Source organism: Cicer arietinum, chromosome 6 (genome assembly GCF_000331145.2).
Source record: "Cicer arietinum cultivar CDC Frontier isolate Library 1 chromosome 6, Cicar.CDCFrontier_v2.0, whole genome shotgun sequence".
Classification (NCBI taxonomy): Eukaryota; Viridiplantae; Streptophyta; class Magnoliopsida; order Fabales; family Fabaceae; genus Cicer; species Cicer arietinum.
The window spans coordinates 40,905,699-40,929,436 of record NC_021165.2 but is presented as its reverse complement, the minus strand read 5'-3'; the positions used below and the strand labels follow the sequence as shown (position 1 = coordinate 40,929,436).

The window sequence follows — 23,738 nt, the reverse complement described above, 5'->3', positions numbered from 1 at the left end:
TCTTGAAATTTTTTTGATTTTTCTCGATAAAAATTAATTTACAATTTTTTTAATTCGAGAAAAAAAATCGATTTTTTTGATAAATTTTTTTAAAACTTTTGTCAACAAATTTTTTGAGAAAAAAACAAAGTTTTTTAATTTTTTTCTGATATTTTTTTAAAATTTTTTCAAAATAAAATCTCAAGATCAACAAAATCAGAATTGTTTTAGAGTTTTTGAGATTTAGAATTTTTGGGAGTTGAGTGGATAAAAATCAAATCCAAATATAAAACATAAGTGGGTATCCAATCGATTCATCAATAAACCGGATTTGACTGTTGGCTTTCGTACCCCCAATTAAACTTGTACCCCCCAAGTAAATTTTTTTTGATTGAAATACCCAAAATAACCTTAAGAAAATTAGTAAAAACAAAAAAAAAAACAAAAAATCAAAACAGTCGTACCCCCAGATCGAAAAATCCGGAAAAGTAAGTATTGAGGGAAAAAAATTTTACCGGAAATTTCAAAAATGAAATTTCCGGGAAAGGTCACCCGGAAATTTAAAAAATCCGGTATACATTTTCAATACTGGAAATTTCACTTTTTAAATTTCCGATATGCATTTATAACTACCGGAAATTTCACTTTTGAAATTTCCGATATTCATTTATAACTACCGGAAATTTCAAATTTCCGGTATGTTCACCAAAAATTTCATTCCTCTTTGAAATTTTCGGTACAGTGTATATTTTTTTAATTTTTTTGTTTTATATAATTTTTTTTATTGAATTTTGTTAGTGAGGACCAGAGGAGCAAAAACTAACGTTGATCATTCTCGAGTTCGACCTCCTACACAATCAAATAGGAGAGCTGCTGTTGAAAAAAGAAGAAAGAGAAATGAAGAAAGGCAGGCGCATGATGAGCAGCCCCAACAAAATCTTGTGTTTGATGAAGAACAGGATGATCAGCCCCAACAAGATCATGTGTTTGATGATGAACACGATCAGCAGCAGCAACAACCGCATTTTGATGATGAACATGATCAGCAACACCAGCCTGAAGAACCCATGTTTCCTCTATCTGTCCTTAAAGATTATGAGCATCATATTGCAATTAATGTGGAATGGACAGGTTAGTAAATAATTTATTTTATTACATATTATAATATATTTGTAGTATAGATTATTTTATTACATATTATAATATATTTGTAATTGTGTGTTATTTTTAATTAAATAGGATAGACGTGCCTTGAAAGTTGTTTCAAATGGCAAAAAGCAAGACAAATTCATTGATATCAGATATCGATTACCTGCTCAAATAGATCATTGGATTACTATATACATATTATAATATATTTGTAGTATAGATTATTTTATTACATATTATAATATATTTGTAATTGTGTGTTATTTTTAATTAAATAGGATAGACGTGCCTTGAAAGTTGTTTCAAATGGCAAAAAGCAAGACAAATTCATTGATATCAGATATCGATTACCTGCTCAAATAGATCATTGGATTACTATATATGGATTACATCATCTGAGAAGATGTAGTTTGCATATGATTGATGGTAATATGATATCTGCTTTTGCTGAGAGATTGCATACAGAGACTAGTTCATTTCACCTGTCATTCTGTGAAATGACTATTACTCTTGACGACGTTAGGGGTCTTTTGAGCATCCCATGTTCTGGAGAGTTTTTCACACCTCCCGTAAATGTCAATGAAGATTTGGCAATTGTTGCTGCTGTTGAGTTGTTGGTATAGGTTATTTTATTACACATTATAATTTATTTGTAGTATAAGATTATAATATATTTTTAATTGTGTTATTTTTAATTAAACAGGAAAGACGTGCCTTGAAAGTTGTTTCCAATGGCAAAAAGCAAGACAAATTTATTGATATTAGATATCATTTACCTGCTCAAATAGATCATTGGATTAATATATCTGGATTACGTCCTCTGAGAAGATGTAGTTTGCATATGATTGATGGTAATATGATATCTGCTTTTGCTGAGAGATTGCATACAGAGACTAGTTCATTTCACCTGTCATTCTGTGAAATGACTATTACTCTTGACGACGTTAGGGGTCTTTTGAGCATCCCATGTTCTGGAGAGTTTTTCACACCTCCCGTAAATGTCAATGAAGATTTGGCAATTGTTGCTGCTGTTGAGTTGTTGGGAGTTGCATATGATGAAGTTGTCACTGAAACTAGGACCAATAGAGGTGCCTCGTATAGTTTTGAGTGGTTGAAAGAGGTATTTTTCAAGAAACTTCATGAATGAAGATATGACTGTGTAGCGAGGGCATACCTACTTCATTTGGTAGGGTGTACCATTCTAACTGATAAAAATTTTACCCTTATATCTGCAAAATATATGTTTTTGTTTCAAGACCTTGATACTTGTGGTAAATGGACATGGGGACTAGCTGCACTTGTTGTGTTATATGACTATCTTAAAGATAGTACATTGCTTGCAACCAAACAGATTGGAGGATATTTATCTTTATTTCAGGTACTATTATATTTATTATACTTATTATTATTTTTTTTAATTATTTCATCACCTTAATAATTTTACTATATTTCAATTATTTACAGACTTGGATTTATGAACATTTTCCTGATATTTGTAAACGGGATATGGATGAGCTTATCTCCTCGATGCCATGAATGTTTCGTTGGACTGCAGAACAAACATCTGGGAACGTTGCATATTACAGGGCAAAGTTGGATGCTTTGAGGGATACTGATATTATCTGGACGCCGAATTACGACGAGAACTCTATGACACGATTTCAGTATGTGTCATTGTTTACAGGATACATTCGTTGGTGTTCCATGATGGTTCCGTATTTACGGAGAGGTGCATACGACGGTTTGGGTATACTCAACACATTCCTCCTACACCACCGATGCTTGTTGTACGTGATGTTGACGTTGAATGGAGTATGTACTGGAACTCTGTACGATCACTTCGAGCTAAATTGCACCCAGCTGCATATCCACATGAGTGTGTTGAGGGATACATCCAGTGGTATTATATGATATCTCATCCTCGGACGATCCCTTATGTTGTTGCATATGTTGGTCCTAGTTATGATGCTGATGCTGGTCCTGATGTTGGTCATAGTCATGATGCTGGTCCCGATACTAGGTGTACATGATGTCACGCAATTGGTGGTCTTACACAGCAGAGTTTAGACTTACATATGGGTGGTCCTGAAGATCATATGCATGTCTTATTAGAGAGAGCTTTACACATTTCTAGAGGAGGAGATTATCAGTAGTATTATAGTTGTATTATTCAGACTTATTTTACTATTCGCAACTTATTTATTATTCAGACTTATTTAATTAGTGACTTATTTTGTTGTATTATTCGCGACTTATTTATTATTCAGAGTTATTATTCGTGAATTATTTAGTTGTATTAGTTGTATTAATATTTATTTAAGGTGTCAATCATCTAAATTTCAAACATACCATTTAAAGTGTCAATCATATCATTTAAAGCATCATAGAACACTTAATTGAAAACAAAATTGACAATCATCTAAATTGAAAACAACATTTAAATATCTGAATTGAAAACAATATTTAAAGCATCATAAAACAAAAGTGGCAATCATCTAAATTGAAAACAACATTTAAAGTGTCAATCCTATCATTTAAAGCATCATAGAACACTTAATTGAAAACAAAATTGACAATCATCTAAATTGAAAACAACATTTAAAGTGTCAATCCTATCATTTAAAGCAACATACAAATCAAAAGTGTCAATCATCTGCCAAAGACATAGAATCTGAACTATTTTCTAAATCTAAAGAACTCCAATGTTGTAGACGTCTTGCATAAGCGATAGCCCATGATGTAGACTCATCACTACGATGATTCTTCCAATGCCATGCAAGTGGAGGTAACAAACATGCAGATTTCAATTTAACTTGAATCCAATGATTTTCATTAACAAAACCAATGCTGATAACATGATCATGTGACAAATCTCCATTATGTGCACCCCTCAATGGGAAAAAGTCAAACAAAAAGTTTTTGCCAATGTAACAAGAACGAGATTATATTTTGTTGCTATCACGTAACCAATATCAGGAATGGTCATCCACTTCTCGTTGGCTTGGTTTTCCAACTCAGTTACAAGTAAAGACTCTATCACTTCTTGCAAACGTTCCTTAAATAGTGCAGCATATAAATCAGGTTTGGACTTAATCTCTGTATACAACTGTCGACGTACAATGCTCCAGTATTCTTCACCATAACCAAGTAAAGCAGCAATAGCACGATATCCACAGTTTCCATCTGCTTTAACATTAACTATGTCTTCAATATATGGATGAATTAAAGGAGAAAACTCGTGGAAATATTTTTTAACCTGATGGGAGACTTGTTTGGATGCTTGATGGGAAACTTGTTTGGATGCTTGCTGAGAGACTTGAGTATCAACATGCTCAAAGTATGATGGGTTGCGATATACATCATATCCCTTCGGCTTATTGCCTTTTTTCTTCTTAACACCACCTTTTGTTTTGATTTTATCCATTGGTGCACACATTGATGTTGTCTCCGGATATGCTATTTCACGTAACTTGCTCTTTAATGCCCTTATTCCAGCAACATTAAGTGTTTTCCATGTTTTCCAAATTATATTCATCTCCGATGAAATGTCCAACTCTGAATCATTTGTCAATTATTCTTCCTCTTGATCACTATTCATGGTTAATTTCCTCCAATGTATATGAACAGCATCTAATGGGATTGGAACATCTTTCAGCTTGTATCGTGCCAACTCACATGCACAAGGTAATCCATGTGTGTTTCTAAGTATACAACAACACACATCTTTATCGTTACCGACATAGTTGACTCTCTTGTATTCATGAATAATATCACCTAAGGCTTTCTTGGATACAACCCAAGTCAATTTCTCAAAGAATGGATTGTTGTGTATATACTCTTTGCGACCCTTACTTATCTTAATAATTTGAAACTTCAACATGTCATTCATACCATTCCATGCCTTACAAAAATCTCCTTTACTGTGTCCCAAAAATCTCTTCAATGACCAATGAGCAGACTTAACCCTAATATTAAAACAAAAAAATACAAAATGTGAAGTTTTAATCATATATCATGCATAAAATAAAATACAAAATGTGAAGTTTTAATGACATACCTATTAGTCGTAATATTTCCTAGATGCAATACTCGATTAGTCCATGCTTCAACAAATATTTCCTAATGCAGATTCAACCATGTGTCTCTGACGTAGTCAAAGAAAATAATATTACCGACACATGTTTGCTCAAACATTTGCAAAAGTTCCTCGTACTCCTTCTCGTCAGAACAATAAACAATTTTCCTCCACAACTCAAGAATGGGTTCTTGCATGTCTTTCTTTAATATATATTATTTGCATTTGGCTCTAATATTTTTGTTAATATGAAGATGACAAAGTAAATTTGTTGAAGATGGAAATACAAATTCAATTGCATTCATTAAAGCAAGTTTTCTGTCAGTCACAATCACCTAAGGAAATGACGTGTTTGAAACAAACAACTCTTTTAACTTCTCTAATGCCCACCAAAAGTTGTTTTGACGTTCAGAATCCATATAAGCAAATGCAACATTAAATGTCAACCCAGTTGAAGTTACACCAACAATTTCAAACAATGGTAACCTATACTTGTTGGTTTTGTAGGTGCTATCCATGATCAATACAAGACGGAACATGTTCAACAAAGTTATGGAATCTGGGTGCGTCCAAAACATATCTCTCACAACGTTGGAGTCCTCATGAGTCATACTCCAACAAGTATATTTCTCTGCTTCAAGTAACTTCAACAAATGTTGCATATCAATTCTATGTCCTTTTAAATTCTTCCTGTATGTACTTCGTCGCTTGGAAATTTGATAGATATTAGTCACATTCTTCGTATCTCGATCTCTCAAAGATGACAAGATGTGTCTCGGTGCAACGTGATATTTTGTCAACTCATCAACATGTTTCTTATCTTCTTCTGTTAAGTGTCCCATAAATGCATTATTCTCAAAAGTAGCTACTAACTCATGGTTGTGAAGTCCACATATTAAACTAATAATCCATCCTTCAGCATTTTTCAATGGTCTCGATTTAAGTTTAAACGAACATCCACACCTTTTAGTTGAAGTACCTGTGTTATTTTTATTTGACTTATATTGTCCACCTCTATCACAGCCAAGAATTAATTTTGACTTTCTTCCTCTCTTTCCAGTCTCTACGTCTGATCGAGTAATGATAACTGCTACTCAATTTTGTCGGTCGATCTCTCTTGCCCATGATATGACAGCTTCTCGTGACTCAAAAATTTGATCAGTTGTAAATGCTTCAATTAAATTTATAAATATTGGTTGTGTGTTTCCATCCCTATTTCAAAAAAAAAAAATATAAAAATATTTAAAAAAGTAAAAAAATAAAAAAAAATTTATTAACTATCGAATTTCTGAATTAATTATCGAAAATTTCAAAAAATGAAATTTCCGATGAAGAAAACATAACTAACGGATTTTTCAAAAAATTGAAATTCCAGTAGCTTTCGGATATTTCAAAAATCCAGTATTGAAAATGTAACTACCGAAAATTTCTTTGACCAAATTTCCGGTATTAAAAATAACTACCGGAAATTTCGTTGAGGGGTGAGATTTTGGAGTAATTTTTTTTTTACCACTCACGTGAATGAATTTATTAAGGATAAAATTGGGTTTTTAACAAATTGGGGGTACAAGTTTAATTGAGGGTACAAAAGCTAACATTCACCGGATTTTAACCATATGATTTTAACCGAATATTTAAAATTGATTTGGATCCAATTTTAAATTTGGGGAACATAACCGAATTTTTTGCACTGCCCTATATGTGATACCAAAGGATCCATTAAATAGGAATTAATCAACTCCAACTTGGTTATACCATGCTATAAATGAACTTGAATTACAATAAATTAAGATCATCGTATATTTCACATTGAATCAATAATTTATACTAATTTACTTGTTCATTTTAAAAACATATGTACCAATATGGTTTGACATAATTGTCAGACAACTAATCTCTTTAAGTGTGTGGTTATGAGTTTGATCTCTGGTTGATGCATATGAAAAAACACATGTTGAGAGAGATCATCCCCCTAAAATAAATCTCTATAACTCGAAAGATTGTCTCTAACTTTTGATTGGAGGATACTTTAGAAGAAAGAAAAAAGAGAGATGCTTACTATCTTCCTACTCAAAATCTCACACCATTTTGATTCGTTTACTGCTTGAAGTAGAATTACGTATCCCTCTAGAGGTCACAGAATATGGTGCTGAAGCTGATTTAAGAGAAGGGGACTTATCAATATACGCATGTCTTTCATTTCCATTCCAGTATAAGATGATCCGGTTCGTGCATGAATGCGACCAACTATCACCTGTTCAGCATTAAAAATGCATTACTAAGGACTAAGGAGTATTATGAAGGACGTTCAGGGTTCAACCTCTACTGCTAATAAATTTCTCATCCCCTAACAAAATAACCACTAACATTTTTCTTAAAAAAAAATTAAAATAAAAACAATTTATTTTTGGTAAAGAGTAATCAATTTGTTCAAGGGACTAATAGAAATGGCCTTGCAAGCTAAAAGTTTGAGTGAGATATGAAATATGAAATATGAAATAAGACTTACCTAGAGCAAGAGTCAATTGAAATGAACCTTCAATATGTTTGGTTGTAACTTGATTCAACATAACAACCTGCCAGAAAATTTGACATAACCTTCAATTTTATAATTAAAAACTAAGATCGTAAAGAAAACAACCGAAAAGGCAAAACAGAATTGATTATAAAGCTAAGGAAGTTGGATTTAATGGCGGTCGAGAGTCCACTTGGCCGAAACCAAGCATGCTATATTCACATACACATTCTCCCCCTGATTCTAAGAGATTCCTTTGTCGTGTCGCATTGCGTAAGTGGATAATGGATGTTAGAATATGAAAAAATATCTTATAATATGTTTTATATTATATTAGAGTATCTTGAGTTATTTCCTACGATCAATTTATAATCATAGAGATATCTTAAAATATCTCTCATTATTATTATGATTTGTTCCTGATTTAGGATTGAGTCTATGTTTCTCTATAAATAGATATTAGTATTGAGTCTTTTGTAATAAAGTTAACATAAAACTATTAACAATAATCCGTAGTGAAGCCGATCACTCTGTATTTTATCATCACTCAGCCCAAGGGTGCATCTATCTTATTGTTTACGTGGATGACATTGTTATAACTGGTAGTGATCAACAAAGAATACTTCAGTTAAAACATCTTTAAAATAAATTTCAGACTAAAGACCTTGGTAAACTTCGTTATTTTTTGGGTATTGGAGTAGCCCAATCTAAGGATGGCCTTGTAATTTCACAAAGAAAATATGTTATGGATATTCTTGAAGAAACAGGCCTATTAAATGCCAAGTCAGTTGATACTCCTATGGATCCAAATGTCAAACTCCTATCCAATCAGGGGGAGCCTTTATCAGATTCAGGAAGATATAAGAGATTGGTTGGAAAATTAAACTATCTCACAGTCACTCGTCCTGACATTTCCTTTGTTGTCAGTGTGGTAAGTCAGTTCTTAAATTCTCCTTGCCAAGAACATATGGATGCTGCAATCCGGATTCTTAAATACATCAAAAGTGCACCTGGGAAAGGTCTCATTTATGAAGATAGAGGACATACTCAGATAATTGGCTACTCAGATGCCGATTGAGCAGGCTCACCCATAGATAGACGACCAACTTCCGGGTATTGTGTACTTGTCGGAGGAAATTTAATATCTTGGAAGAGTAAGAAACAAAATGTTGTTGCAAGATCCAGCGCTGAGGCAGAATACAGGGCCATGACACTAGTAACATGTGAACTCATCTGGTTGAAACAGTTACTGAAAGAACTTCAATTTGAAGAGGCTAGCACAATGACACTAATATGTGATAATCAAGCTGCATTGCACATTGCCTCGAATCCTGTTTTTCATGAGAGGACCAAGCATATTGAGATTGATTGTCATTTTGTTAGAGAAAAGATCGAATCAAGTGACATCATCACTAGCTTTGTCAATTCCAATGATCAATTAACAGATGTTTTTACAAAGTCATTGCGAGGTCCCAGAATTAGTTATATATGTAACAAGCTAGGTGCATTTGATTTATATGCTCCAGCTTGAGGGGGAGTGTTAAAATACTATATTAGAATGTAAATAATTAGATTAGATGGGTTGTAAGTATTTCGGCCCATTAGCATTACTGTAAAGAAATTTCGTTGTGTAGTTGAAACACACGGGTTATTCAATATGTCTCTCAATACTCTTTATATTCAACAGAGTCTTTTGTAATAAAGTTAGCATAAAGCTATTATCAATAATATTCAAACCCTTATTATTTTCTCTTCACCTTTTCTCTAAAATCTCACAACTTCAACATGGTATCTAGAGCCTATTTTGACTCTCCTTGAACGATCTTGCCTCTATTTTATTGCCGAGTTCCCAACAGTTAGGAAGGAATATAATTACAATTTCTCTTTTCCAACGTGAACATTTTTTTTGAAATGACACCGGTTTCACTCGTTTCCATTCAGTTCGCTACTGCTGTTGTCACTGTTTTCGGCGACTTTTTCAGCAAACGACCACTCCATCAGCTTTGCCTCTTAGAGATCGGCCCACACCGCAAAGCACGTCGCCTAAAGCCACCGCACTCGCCCACACGCGCCTTACTGTCTACTGTGCGTCAGATCTACACATTGATGATGATATGTGACACTTTTTGGCATTCTAGTGCTCACATTCTTGGCCTGTCACTTGAGACGGAGTATGGATGCAAGCTTTGCATTGGGCTGTGTACTACAAGAGGAGAGGGATTCTATTATGATGCTTTTTATGGTGACTTGGGATTGAATGATGATCACTTTAAACAAATTGAGGCTGGGGAATTGAAGCTGTTGCGGAAAAACAACCCTTTGAGCAGTTTGTGATAACTCTCGCTGAAGCGAGGGAGTGTGCTCCTGGTATGGTGAGGAAGATGCCGCAGTTAACTAGCAGGTTGTTTGCAATTCTTATGAAAATGCTTGTGGATATTGAGGATGATCCAGCTTGGCACACTATGGAGACTGAGGATGAAGATGCTGGAGAAACTAGCAATTATAGTGTTGGACAGGAATGTTTGGAGGTTATCTATATCTTTGGGAGGAAATACAATTGTTCCTGTTGCTTCTGAACAATTACCAGCATATTTGGCTGTACCTGAGTGGCAAAAACATCATGTTGCAGTGATTGCACTTGCTCAGACAGCTGAAGGATGCTCAAAGGTCATGATAAATAATTTGGAGCAAGTGGTGGCTATGGTATTGAATTCATTTCCTGATCAACACCCTCGAATAAGGTGGGCAGCTATTAATGCAATTGGGCAACTGTCTACTGATTTGGGTCCAGATTTGCAAATTCAATATCATCAAGGGGTGTTGCCAGCCCTAGTTGCTGCGATGGATGATTTTCAGAATCCTTGTGTAGAGGCTCATGCTACTTCAGCTGTGCTCAACTTCAGTGAGAATTGCACACCTGATATTTTAACACCATACTTGGATGAAATAGTTAGCAAACTGCTTGTACTTCTTTAGAATGGTAAAAGAAGGTGCAAGAGGGAACTTAAACTGCTTTGGCATCAGTTGCTGATTCATCTCAGGAACACTTTCAAAAATACCACGATGCTGTCATACTGTACCTGAAGGCTATATTGGTCAATGCAACTGATAATTCCACTTTTAGAGGAGGTCAAAGGTATCTGGTCTGACAACCGTTTGTCTTGCCTCAGCCTCACGGTTCTAGATTTGCCCTTACTTTCCAATTTTAATCAACAAAAATGTGTCCTTGTTCAAACAACCGTTATCTCTTCTGTTTTGGACGCATTTTTTCACTCCGTTGATTGATCATGGCTTTGTTTCGTTAGAGACGCGCTACTTCCTCTTCCGTGTTTGTCATGCAATTTAGTTCTTACTAATAGATTATAACAGTGGCTTCTATTCCCACCGACGATTATTCTGGTGGTGTCCCTTTTCCCACATATGAATCATATTAGCGATGACTTCTTCTTCCATTGATAGTTATTCTGACGATGTATTTTATTTTCATAACTCACTTTAACTTGGCAATTTGTCCCAGATGCACTGGACTCATCTTTGTCCCAAATGTACTGGTCTTGTCTTGCTCTCTCCTTGAAGCATACTGCTCTCTCCTTGAAGCATGCTGCTCTCTCCTTGAAGCATATTCAAGTTTAAATATTGAGTCTCCAATATTATTGGTTTAAAGCTTCCAAGTGCAGTTTTTTAGAAGAACGAAGCTTGCTTTGTTCAATTATAGAAATTCTCTCCGACTTCACATGCATCCCTGAGTAGTCTTTCCATCTTTTTTATTATTTTGTGGAGCAAAACATTGTTTTCTTGTAGCAAGCTAAAGCTTAATAAGCTCTAACTTGAGGGGGAGTGTAAGAATATTAGAAAATATCTTATAATATGTTTTATATTATATTAGAGTATCTTGAGTTATCTCTTAGGATCAATTTATAATCATAGAGATATCTTAGAATATCTCTTATTATTATTATGATTTGTTCTTGATTTAGGATTGAGTTTATGTTTCTCTATAAATAGAGATCAGTATTGAGTCTTTTGTAATAAAGTTAACATAAAACTATTAACAATAATATTCAAACCCTTATTATTTTCTCTTCTCTTTTTCTCTAAAATCCCACAACTTCAACGATAGAATTAAATATTCCACAATCACCACGTCAAGATGTCACCATCATATCCCTCTATACAAACATGTTACACTATAGAATCTTTTATCTTTTATGTTCGCCCTATTTAAAAGCCCTGTCTTGGCCTACTCACTAACCTGTGCAAACCAAAACATGGAATCAGAGACACGAACAAAAGCCTTCGAAAAAAGAAAAAACTCAAATAGTAAGCATACTTAATCCACACAAATTTTGATCAACCTCGTGTTGCTGCAATAAAAGTTTAAGTTCAATACAAAGCGCATCTCATGCAAGCAAAATGAATTGAATCTTACAGCCAAACAGAAATTTCTTGCAAGCTTCATCAACTTTAAAGACATTTCACCGAGTAATCGAGTCCGGAGAGCCATATCATCGAAGTCTTGGCGGAAGTGGAAAGTAACACTGTCAATAATGATGATCTTCACCTACAATAATGTATTAAAAGAATATCATGATGCAATACTTAAGTTTTACTAAAACAGTTGACTGAAAGCAAAAGAAAAAAGCCAAAACGAGAAGGATTAAAAAAAATTAAAATGAAGAATCATCTTTACAATGTATCCTGAAGAAATATCAATTGAATAGATGAAAACTGTACTTACATCTTTATGCTCTGTGACGAATTTGTCCAAGTAATTTACCAAAGCAATTTGTTCAGTATAGCTGCAAACACGAAAATAGAATATATTTTCCAATATACTATTAGGGTGCATTTTAACTCCATAAGCTTGATTATCCTTGTGAAAGTGGTGACTGTATTCCGACATGTCTTCAATACATGCTTCCGCAATTTGTAGGACACGTTCAACCATAAAGCTTCCTTCTGTATCTGAGTGTCACGCAGGCACAAGAAGCGAAATCAGTGACCTCAATCAAATGGAGAATTAGTATATCTGAATGTAATTAAGGCTCTTACCGATGTATATTGCCTTCCCACCAAGGCCACCATATTCTAGAGGAATCTGAACATTTACTGCAAGTTGAATCCTGCAAAAGTAAACACCACTCATTACTATAATAACCAAAATACTTCTCAATTCAGAATGGAGTAAAAAAGAAACAACACCGGTGTAGAAAATCGGAATGACAAAACATACCCTATTTGTGTTTTACCAATTCCCGGGACTCCACCTAAATAAGTAAATAAACTAAGAATTATATTGCAACTTAGGAAAGAGAGGAAGAAAGAAGAAAACTGCTAAGTATTAAGGCTAAAACACAAGCAATGTAGATTTAACCGGAAGCTGTAAATAAGGGTAATGTATATTCAATTGGAAGTTATGCTTATGGTTCAAACTTCAAAGTTAAAACTAAGTAGTCATTCATTGTTCATGAGGTGCCAGTTAAGTGGAAATATATTGACCTTATAACCTCAAGGGACGGGTTCTAATCTCCTCAGGGACAGTTGTAAAATGACCGTTAGTGTCACTTTAATTAATGATAATCTCCCCCTTCCCCAATATTTTTTAAAAATCACTTACCTATTTCAGTGACTTCTTTGCAATTAATCCCACCGCCAAGGATGTTATCTAGATCCACACAAGAAGTGGTAATGAGAGAAGAAAATCTTTCCTCGTTGAACATATCCCAAGCAGTCTGACCACCTGCTTGACAAGAAAACACGAAACAGAGAAAACGCAAAACAGAAAAGAAAAAAAAAATTATTATTTGAAACACAGAAAGCACTTAATGCCTAATAAATAGAATGTCTATTAGTTTTCTCAATGAGCATAAGCACTTGATAAATTAATGAAGTTATATCTACCAGATAATTTTACAACCAATCTAGGGCTAACCAATTGGTTATGAGGGGATTGATTGGCTCAAAATGTTGGGGTATGGCTCCAATAGAAGTGTTCCTAAACTTTTGACCAAATATCACCCCCAGCATTATTCAGATGGTAGGAACCTTCAACTTTAATAAATTAATGAAGTTTCAACTTTCTCAAAGTATCCATTAACTAGTGTTTTCTAAAAGCTTGATTTATAAGTTGAAACTTGTTGAAGTTGTGGGATTTTAGAGAAAAGGAGGAGAGAAAGTAATAAGGGTTTGAATATTATTGATAATAGTTTTATGATAACTTGATTACAAAAGACTCAATACTAATCTCTATTTATAAAGAAACATAGACTCAATCCTAAATAAGGAATAAATCATAATAATAATGAGAGATATTCTAAGATATCTCTATGATTATAAATTGATCCTATGGAATAATTCAAGATACTCTAATATTAAGATATTTTTTTAATATTCTAACAAAACTAATGTAAGGAGCTTTACTTTTAATGCAAATTATGAGTAAAAAAATTGACCAAATCCATTCTAGTCCTTACATTTTCAACAGTTCACTTCCAAAGAATTTGGTAAGAGAAATGTAAAGCCAGTTAACCTTTTTACATTACATGACATAAAAGCTAAAAATTCTGATCACAGCATAAAAAAAAAGCTAATTTAAAAAAAAATGGAATTTGAAGTTGCTAAATACATAATTGGAATCAACACATACCATCAATAATATTAGTGTTACTCCCACATGATCTGTCCAAAGTACTCGTTCTGGTTGCAACATTCAGAATTTCTAAAGCTTCACTTTCAGAAACTTCTATATCTGTTAAAATGAAGTAATGGGTATGAGTACAAAATTTGGAAAAAGACAACTCTTTAAGAGTAAATACCCATTTAGTCCTCAAAATTGTATGACCTTAACAATAACAATTTAGTCTCTCACATAATCAATATTCCAAAAGAATCCGTAAAATTTGCAACAAGATAATCAGGTTCATCTTTGACCCTCTGTCTGAATCTATTATCAAATGTTTCTCTCATAATATTCACTTACTTTCAAATGTATATCCAACATTACTAACTCAATATCATTATAGTCCCTATGAATACCAGTGGGGGGTTACTCATTAACATTTTGCAATTTCGGTGATATTTTATAATGTTGATAATGCAAGAGACTAAGGGGCCGATTACTTTGTCAAAACATTTCCTATTTTCATTTTTCTAAAATATGTGTTAATTTTACTTGTTAACAAGGAAGTAAAATACTTTTGACGAGAACAATTGTTTAGATTTCTAGAAACAATGAAAATGTTAAAAACTGTTTTTATAATTTCTAGAAATGCATCTTCATTGACTACCATTTCATCTTATTTCCATGATAATAGTTTACTTCAACAATCTCTCATCAAGGTAATACACATTTTAAGAAATTGCAACAAGAAATATTTTCACTAAATACTAACTTTTAAGAAACATACCCAATAGGCAAATAAAAGAAAAAATGAAAAAAGGGGTTTTGAAATTGAAACCTCGAGCAAGGTGGGTAGGGGAGGTACGAGCAATGGAGTGGAGTGTTGTGTAACCAGCTGCTAAGAGCTTTCCTCTCTTTGATGCAGAGATTGGTAACATACCAATTTCCATGACTCCCACTCTTTTCTATTACCTTTGCACAATCTTCTTCATTTCTCACAAAAGGAACACAATTAATTTTCGGTTTTTGTGAGCATTTTTAAGACATCAAATCCAAAAGGGTTATTTATAAAAAAAAAATTAATTTTTAAATATTATTTTTGCATTTTATATATTATAGTTTAAAGGCAGTGATGCAAAATAATTTTATACCATCATCTCATTCAATATGTCACATTATATTGTGCAGTTTTCAAATTAAAGATACTTAATAAACCTAAATGGTTAAATAAATATTCAAAGACAAAAAGGGAATGAGTAAGTAGCAGCAACCAAAGACTTTGACCATTTTCGCTGTTGTTTACTTAGTTTGAGATATGCAAATAACTAAATTACTATTATCGATTCCCATACTGAGTTGTTATGGTCAAAGTCAAGACAACATTCATAATGTAGCTTTCACCCAACTCCTAAGTCCTGAACCTAAGATTGCAGATTTGTTAACATGACAGACAAGAAGTATATAGCAACAGGAAGAAAGCACAAGTAAATAAAGACATACATGAATCATCATGAAGAAAGTGGCAGCAATATGATTTATCTAAATGGTTTAAATAATTTTTCTTTTGGCCTTGTTGATACTGTATATTGAAAAATTAAAAATTAAATGATTTGAAATGCAAAAGTGATCAAAATTCATATTAGCAATATATAAGAGCAAAGAGTTCTATCTATATAAGTATTCAGAATTTCTCTTTAGCTTGACATCTTCCAGCATAGTATTGAACAAAGTCATAAAGTCATTTACCATAGGAATACAAACCCCAACTTATTGAAGTAAATTATATCAATTACTGACCATGTTAAATCTTTAAAACACATTTGCAGGTCTGAACTAAGCCGTAAGTGGGGTAGAAGAATTGATAGTTAGGAGGAAACTATTAAGCAAGGGCAAAAACCAGTGGCATATACAATGAAACCCAGACAACCGAAGAGAATATGGAACATGCAGCAGCCTAACCAAGAGATATTTGGCAATGAACAGCGCAAATCTGTGTTTTCCAACAAAGACACAGAAGTATAGCCACATATAAGAATCAAATCAAAAACTCACTCAAAATTGAATAAAATGAAAAAAGAAGATAGAAATGAATGAAAGAACGCAGGATTCGAGAGACATGGCTTCAAGCAACAATTCGTACATTTTCTAAGCATAAACCATGTCAATAGACTGAAAAAGCTAGGTCCAGGCTGACAAATTTCGGAAAAGAAATTGTCTCCATAAGCAGGAGCATCATGTAAATTCGAGAAGCTCCAGTTGTTTTGTCAGAGAAACCAGACATTCATAAATCCATTCAGACTGTGGGTGTGATGCATCCCTCACCACGAACTCGTGGACAATGCCATTGATCTCAACTGAGCTGCAACCAGGACTCTTCTCTACTCCTCTCTCCTTCATTATTTTCCTTGCGCTTCTTGCCTCCTTCCACATTTTTGCCTCAGCATACATGCTAGAGAGCAAAACATAGTTTCCACTATCATGAGGATCAATCTCAAGAAGCTTAAAAGCCGTCCTCTCTCCAATTGGAACATTTCCATGAACACGGCAAGCAAAGAATAACGCACCCAAAACAGCAGCATCTGCCGCCATGGGCATATTTTTAATGAGTTCTTCTGCTTCCTCCAAATTACCAGCCCTTCCTAAAAGGTCCACCATGCATGAGTAGTGTTTAAGCTTAGGAGATATATTGAATTTAGAGCTCATTTGGGAAAAGTGTTTGCGGCCTTCTTCAACTAAACCTCCATGACAACAAGCTGATAACACACCAAGAAAGGTGATATCATCAGGTATTATTCCAATATGAATCATTTTTGAGAAATAGGATATAGCATCATGAGCATTCCCATGAAGCGCTAAACCACAAATGATGGCCGTCCAGGTCAAACAATTTCTTTGAGGAATCTCTTCAAAAACCTGGAGTGCCTTTGAAATATTTCCACACTTGGCGTACATGTCGACTAGTGCAGTTCCTAAGGCAACGTCTAGAGAAATATTGTGTATTCCAATATAACGGTGAATCCATATTCCAACATCAAGTGCTCCTAGTTGTGAGCAGGCTGACAAGCAGTTAACCATAGTCACTTTATCAGGTTCTACCTTACTCATTTGCATTTCATGGAATAGAGCCAATGCCTCTTTACTGTGCTTGGCTTGGACACAGCCACCGATGATGGCATTCCACGGCACAACACTCTTTTCGGGAATTTTATATAAAATGGCCCGTGCAACGTCCAGAAAACCAAATCTAGCATATCCCAAAACCATTGTAGTCCATGAAAAAAGGGTCTTCTGTGCCAAGTTATCAAATAGAACCCGCGCAGCCAACAGCTCCCCACACTTCACGTACATGTCCATAAGAGCATTAGTGAGTGGAACCGTCAACTCAAGACCGTGTTCTTCAATGTAACGATGAAATTCTCTGCCGCGATTCAAATCCTGCAACTGAGAACAAGAAGAAATCATGCCAATCATCGTAATCTCATTCGGTTTCACTTTCTCTGCCACCATTTCATTATAGATTTTTATAGCCTCATTTGCCAGTCCTCTTCTAACACACCCAGTAACCATGGAGTTCCAGGTTACCAAATCTCTCACACGACTTTTATCAAACATGTCATATGCTGCCCTCAATTCTCCATACGAGAGTAGCATAGTGATCGATGCATTATGCACAAATATATCAAATTCAAACCCAAACTTCAACACATGCCCAAGTATACCAAAACCAACACAATTCAAAGATTGACAAGAACAAGCTTTAAGCAACATCGGGTAAGTATGATTATCCGGCTTCAACACACCACATTGCAACATTCTCTTATACAACCTAAAAGCTCCTTCCAAGTCACCACTCTCCACATACCCCCTAATCGTCGCATTCCAAGAAAACACATTCGGTTCTCGGATTCCAAACAATATTTTAGTACAATAATCAAGGGCTCGCGACTGCGATAGAGCGCAGAACGCAACAAGGCGACTTGCAGCAAAGCTGTTATCAATCAAACCCGTCATGACCATTTGAGCCTGGATTTGTTTCAACTGGACAAGGGAATTGCATCGTTCTAGGAGAGAAAGAAAAGGGTTTTTCCTAACAAAGCTGTGGGTAGTTTTCCAATTGATAGGTTTGACAATTGGAGATAATAATGAACTAGTGTGGAAAAATGAAATTAAGACACCTAAATTTGGGGATTTTGGAATCGAAGTAACATTATATCTATATCTATATCTATATCTGAATTTGCTAACAAATAAAATAATCATGGTTTGATTATGTTACTCTAAAATTTCAACTGCCTGTTCACAAACTAAATCACAATCTTTGGCAACAACATATGTTGTAAATTGAGGCGCTGTAGCGTGCAATCGGGAAATGCGGCCGGAAATCGCGCTGGCATAGCATCCTCGCGAGCGCTATAGGAGAGGGAAAGAAAAATCCAAAAAAATAAGAACGAAAAATAAAAGGAAAACCTTGTGGAGGAGTTTCTCGCTGTTTGTGTCGGCCGGCGAAGGATCTCCGCTGCGATTTCCGGCGAGTTGAGTTCGGTGCGACTCCGGCTTGTTTCTGATATAAGGGCAGAGTAGCCGCGCATGCAAGTAGTGTTGGTAAAATGGTAGTGGTTTTTTTATTTTTAATAAAGGTCCATTTTGGTATTTTTCTATGATTTATTCCGCTACGTGAAAACATTATAATTGTCACTGAGAATAATTAAAATTAGATAATTAAGTTTCTGATTAAATGAACAATTTAACTTCTACAATAAAAAATTATTTAAATTACATTATAATTTATAAAACAACTCAAAATATTTAAATTAAACTACAATGGTATCCTTCGTGAACATTAGATGAAATAGTATTTTCAAAAAACGCACGCAGAAAGAAGAATAACGCAGTTTCAAAAATGCGAGGATAAAGAAGAAAAATGTGAGAACGGAAAAGAAAATGCAGTTTCTAAATTCACACCTTTAAAATCGCATACTACTATGAAATCAAAAAGATTTTTATCTTAAACATGTAGTTTCTCTAGATGAAATAGCACTGAGGTTTATTTTTCTTTAAATTGAAGTAAGAACTAAACTACACGATTTATTTTTTTAAAGACTAAAATGTGTTTTTCATTTTTTTTAAGGACTTAATTGGGTCTTTCAAAATTTCTCAAGACTAATTTGACCCGATTGTTTTTCTTAGAAACTAAAAAGTACTTTTATTTTTCTCAAAGACTAAATTAGATCTCTCAAAATTTATCAGAGATCAAAATAAACTTTTACTTTTTTTAGCCTTAATTGCAGTTTTATTCCCTCTATTTATATTGACTCACGAAATTGGTCTCCCTATTTTAGAAGTCGACCATTTTGATCTTTCACTCTGATTTTTTAACTAAAAAATGATGATGTGTGATATTTTAAATAACGTGACATATAATAAAATAATATAGAGTGATTAACACCAATAAAATTGAAATAAAACGCCGCAAAAACTTAAATTCCAACTTCAGATATTTTTTATATTTTTAATTTAATTCATGACATATGAATAATTACTGTATTTTGATTATTTATATCATAGAATTGTATATCATGTTATTTAAAATATATTAAATTATCAATTTTTTAGTTCAAAAATCTGATAGAGGACCAAAATTGTCGACTTTTAAAATAGGAAGATTAATCCCATAAATCAGTATAAATATAGGGACGAAAACTACACTTAAACTTTTATTTTATAACCATAATAATAAAAAATTTACTTATTAACCCACCTTAATTTCATATATAACTATCAAATAAGTCGCAAGTACACGAGCCTCATTTAATATACTCCTACTAAGCCACTGAATTGAAAATTTTACCAATTCTCCACATTTATTCTCTACCTCACATATTACCCAAACAATCTATTTATTATTTTTTCAAAAATAAATATTTCTTTTATTCTAATAAATTCAACTTATATTTCAGAAACCTTAACAAAAAAAATCAAAAAATTTCAAATTTTGTATATTGAAATTGTTTTTAAAATTTTATAGAACACATTCTGAAAAATATAAATAAATAAATAAATCAGAAAACCATAAAAAAAAAGTTTTTTTCAGAATAATTAAAAATATAAATGTATTCAAGAAATACAATAGTCGGATTACAATTTTTTTAAATTTATGTTAAAAAACACTTTTATATCAGAGTTTTACACTACATTTCAAAAAGAATTGTCTATTTATTTTGATATTCTACTGTTAAACTAGAGTGATTCTGCCCCTTCTATCATTTATTTTTCAAAACTCATTTTTCATTTTTCAATTTTCTATTTCACTGGTTATCTCTCATTCTCTCAAATGTCAAAAGAAATTATCAAATATTATAATAAACTTGGATAAGGTATTCTATTAGCGATCCATTCCCAAAACCTCCCTTGTATCATCTTCGATTAGTTTTGGTGTTTTCCTGTTTTTTTTTTAATCGTAGCAAATTCAATTTAAATATATTTATGCAAATTTAATTTAAATATATTTATTTTAACTCAATTTAAGTATATTTAGATAAATTCATTTTCTTGTAGATAATGAGTGTTTAGATGTTAATTAAACTGCGCTGAAATATATTTACACAAATTTAATTCAAATATGTTTATATAAAATGTATTTATGTACTATCTGTGAAATTTGAGTTTCTACGTATTCAAAAAAAAATTCAAATATGTAGTTGTATAAAAAATTATAATATTATCAATAAAATATTTTAAATAAATAATAAAATTAAAAAAAACACTATATATATATATATATATTTTATATATAGGTATAAATTAATATAAAATAATAACACAATGCATTGTATCAACTCAACAATGAAAGAATTCGGGAGACTAATTCATAAATATAAATATAATTATCCTCAAGCCAAGGATGATAATCACAATATGTTGTAGCTCAATCACACCTAAAATCTCTTGGAAGAAGTCAAAAAAAAACTATGGGCCAAGATGTGTCTATATGAAAATTAGAGGATGAAGAATCCATATTAGAAGATGAAGAATCCAGATATGAGGGTGAAAAATCCAGATTAGAGGATGAAGAATCCATATATGAGAATGAAAAATCCAGATTTGAGGATGATCATCCATGAACATCCTTGAAAACAGGTTCCTCATCATCTTGATTAAAAGAAGAAAAATTTGACTTAATCCAACATGTTCTCTAAACTGGAGCATATACACTCAGAAGATAAATGTACGTCATAAATTAAAAGAAGATGAATCTTTGTTAGAAGACAAGCAATGCTAAAGTATAAGGATGATTTTATGACGTCTATGTCAGAGGATAATCAAAATAGAAAAGAGGATGAACGTACGACAAATGATGAACAAAGCAGAAAAGAGGATGAACTCATATAAAATATTCATCCTCGCACGTGAAAAAAAATCCAAAAGTACCATAGTACGAAAAAGTGTTGAAAAGCAAGACTCTACAATTCTTGGAAAATGAAAAAGTCAAAAGTACAAGTGATGCCCTAATTTATGGAAGTTTTATCCTCCTATCAGAGGTTGAACCATAAGAGGATAATATTATGATCTTATTAGGGAATAGTCAAAAAGGAAAAATGTTGTACCAACCTAAAAATAAGGACCCTAAAAGTCTTGGAAAAGCAAAAAGGGAAAATACAACTCATGTCCGAATTTCAAGGAAGATTAAACCTCCTATCCGATGATGGACTTCAAACTCATCCTCCTAAGCTCATGCATTACAAGGACAACTGAATGATAATTTTGTAAATCAGATTAATGACCATGGACATTTAATCAAGTCTCCAACAATCACTTAATACTTTTCCTCATGGATGAAATTATAACCTCTACGATTAGAGGATAAACAATGCAGAAGAGAGGATTAACTTTTGTTATCTATTCATCCTCACACATTGGAAAAAGAGTAAAAGTACCAAAGTACAAAAAATGTTGTTTTTGAGTTATGAGGCACGACATTATAGGTGTTGGGAAAAGAAAAAGCCAAAAATGACAAGTCACATCAAAATTAATGAAAGTCTCATCCTCATATAAACCATATCTGAGGATGGACCACCACAGTCATCCGCTCAGCATACTTAGCATGAGGATAAAGGCTAAATGACAGTTTTGCAAATAAAGACAAATCCAAGGAAACTTAACAAAGTCTCCAACGGCTATATTTTTCTAACCCACATGATTGAAGCTCCAAAGACAATTATAAATAGAGGAGTATTAAAACATCAAGAGAAACATCTACAAGAAAAACATCCAAGTTATTCAAGTTTATCATCATTCTCTTCATTCTACACAATCTTCCAAACTTAAACAGATTCAAGGATCATTTTTATTGAGTGTGTTATATACAACTTCACATCATTATCTTATCTTAGAAAGTTGTAATTTGATCCCCAAAACAAATCAAACACATTACTACTTGTATACCCTCAAGTTGATATATACTTGAGTTATTTTGTAAGCCTGTTATGGTTAGTAAAAATACAGTGTAGTAAGTCTGGTGAGGCTAAGAAAATACACAGTTGAAAAAGAGTTTCGTACGAGGACAAGCCATTTTGAGCTATAGTGAAAACTCACAAGTTTGTGAGGACTTGACGTAACCTACATTGGGTGAACCAGTATAAATTTGAGTGTGTCATTTTCTATACTTTTTCCTCTTTATTTATTTAACTATCACTTAAAGCTTCAAATTTCTATCGTCTGACTATTATCCTCTAGTAGAGGACACAGAGTTAAAAGAAAATTTTAAAAACTACAATATCTCTATTCAACCCCCCTTATAGTGATATTTTAACTACTTCACTAGGCTTTTCAATCCCTATCTATATGATGAAAAAATAATCTCAACTTCACAAATTCTTCAATATTTATTTTCTCCCCTCGTTGGCTTATGATACTCCATTAAGACCGTTATCTCAAACACAAATTGGAATCACCACTATTTCATCAACTATGGTGTTAATTCAATAATCTCATCACAAATTTATAACATCACAATTATTAATCACACATCATCACCATCACATAAAATCATCACATTGCATCCAGTTTTTATTATCATATCACATAAAATCATCTAATCACACATATACATAAAATTCATTCAACACTCAATATCACAATAATATCAAATGCCACACATTTAAATAAATTAAATCAATCAACACCTGATAAATATTTATATTCTATATTTTAATCTCACAATTTTAATATTTGTACACTAATTAATTTATCCCTCAAATGGCTATTTTCGTACGTAGCGTGCCTCAGATGAATCGTTGGAAAATACGGTTTTTCAGTTCATCTCACAATATATTATACTCATGAATTCAAACGCTCTCTCACTCTTTACTCTATTTTGACGCTTTCTCAAAAACATAAGTCAA

At 33.0% G+C, this 23,738-nt stretch overlaps 2 protein-coding genes across 3 annotated transcripts; both read right to left on the bottom strand.

Moving 5' to 3' along the window:
- Window positions 1–6,933: 6,933 nt before the first annotated feature.
- Window positions 6,934–18,962, bottom strand: LOC101498528 (DNA repair protein RAD51 homolog 3). 2 transcript variants are annotated; one of them, XM_073370155.1, is made up of 9 exons: window positions 18,805–18,962; window positions 14,365–14,466; window positions 13,336–13,458; window positions 12,952–12,985; window positions 12,771–12,841; window positions 12,457–12,683; window positions 12,148–12,279; window positions 7,713–7,779; window positions 6,934–7,457 (listed from the first exon to the last, which is right to left on the bottom strand). In XM_073370155.1, exons 3-9 carry the CDS (start codon window positions 13,436–13,438, stop codon window positions 7,282–7,284), a joined length of 810 nt encoding a protein of 269 aa, XP_073226256.1. In that variant the 5' UTR covers window positions 13,439–13,458; window positions 14,365–14,466; window positions 18,805–18,962; the 3' UTR covers window positions 6,934–7,281. The 2 variants fall into 2 exon arrangements, with proteins under 2 accessions (XP_073226256.1, XP_073226255.1); XM_073370154.1 differs by lacking the exon at window positions 18,805–18,962 and adding an exon at window positions 15,176–15,316.
- Window positions 16,203–18,808, bottom strand: LOC101499514 (pentatricopeptide repeat-containing protein At2g22410, mitochondrial). The gene is made up of 2 exons (XM_027335930.2): window positions 16,478–18,808; window positions 16,203–16,327 (listed from the first exon to the last, which is right to left on the bottom strand). The coding sequence occupies exon 1, from the start codon at window positions 18,595–18,597 to the stop codon at window positions 16,570–16,572; it is 2,028 nt and encodes a 675-aa protein (XP_027191731.1). The 5' UTR covers window positions 18,598–18,808; the 3' UTR covers window positions 16,203–16,327; window positions 16,478–16,569.
- Window positions 18,963–23,738: the final 4,776 nt, after the last annotated feature.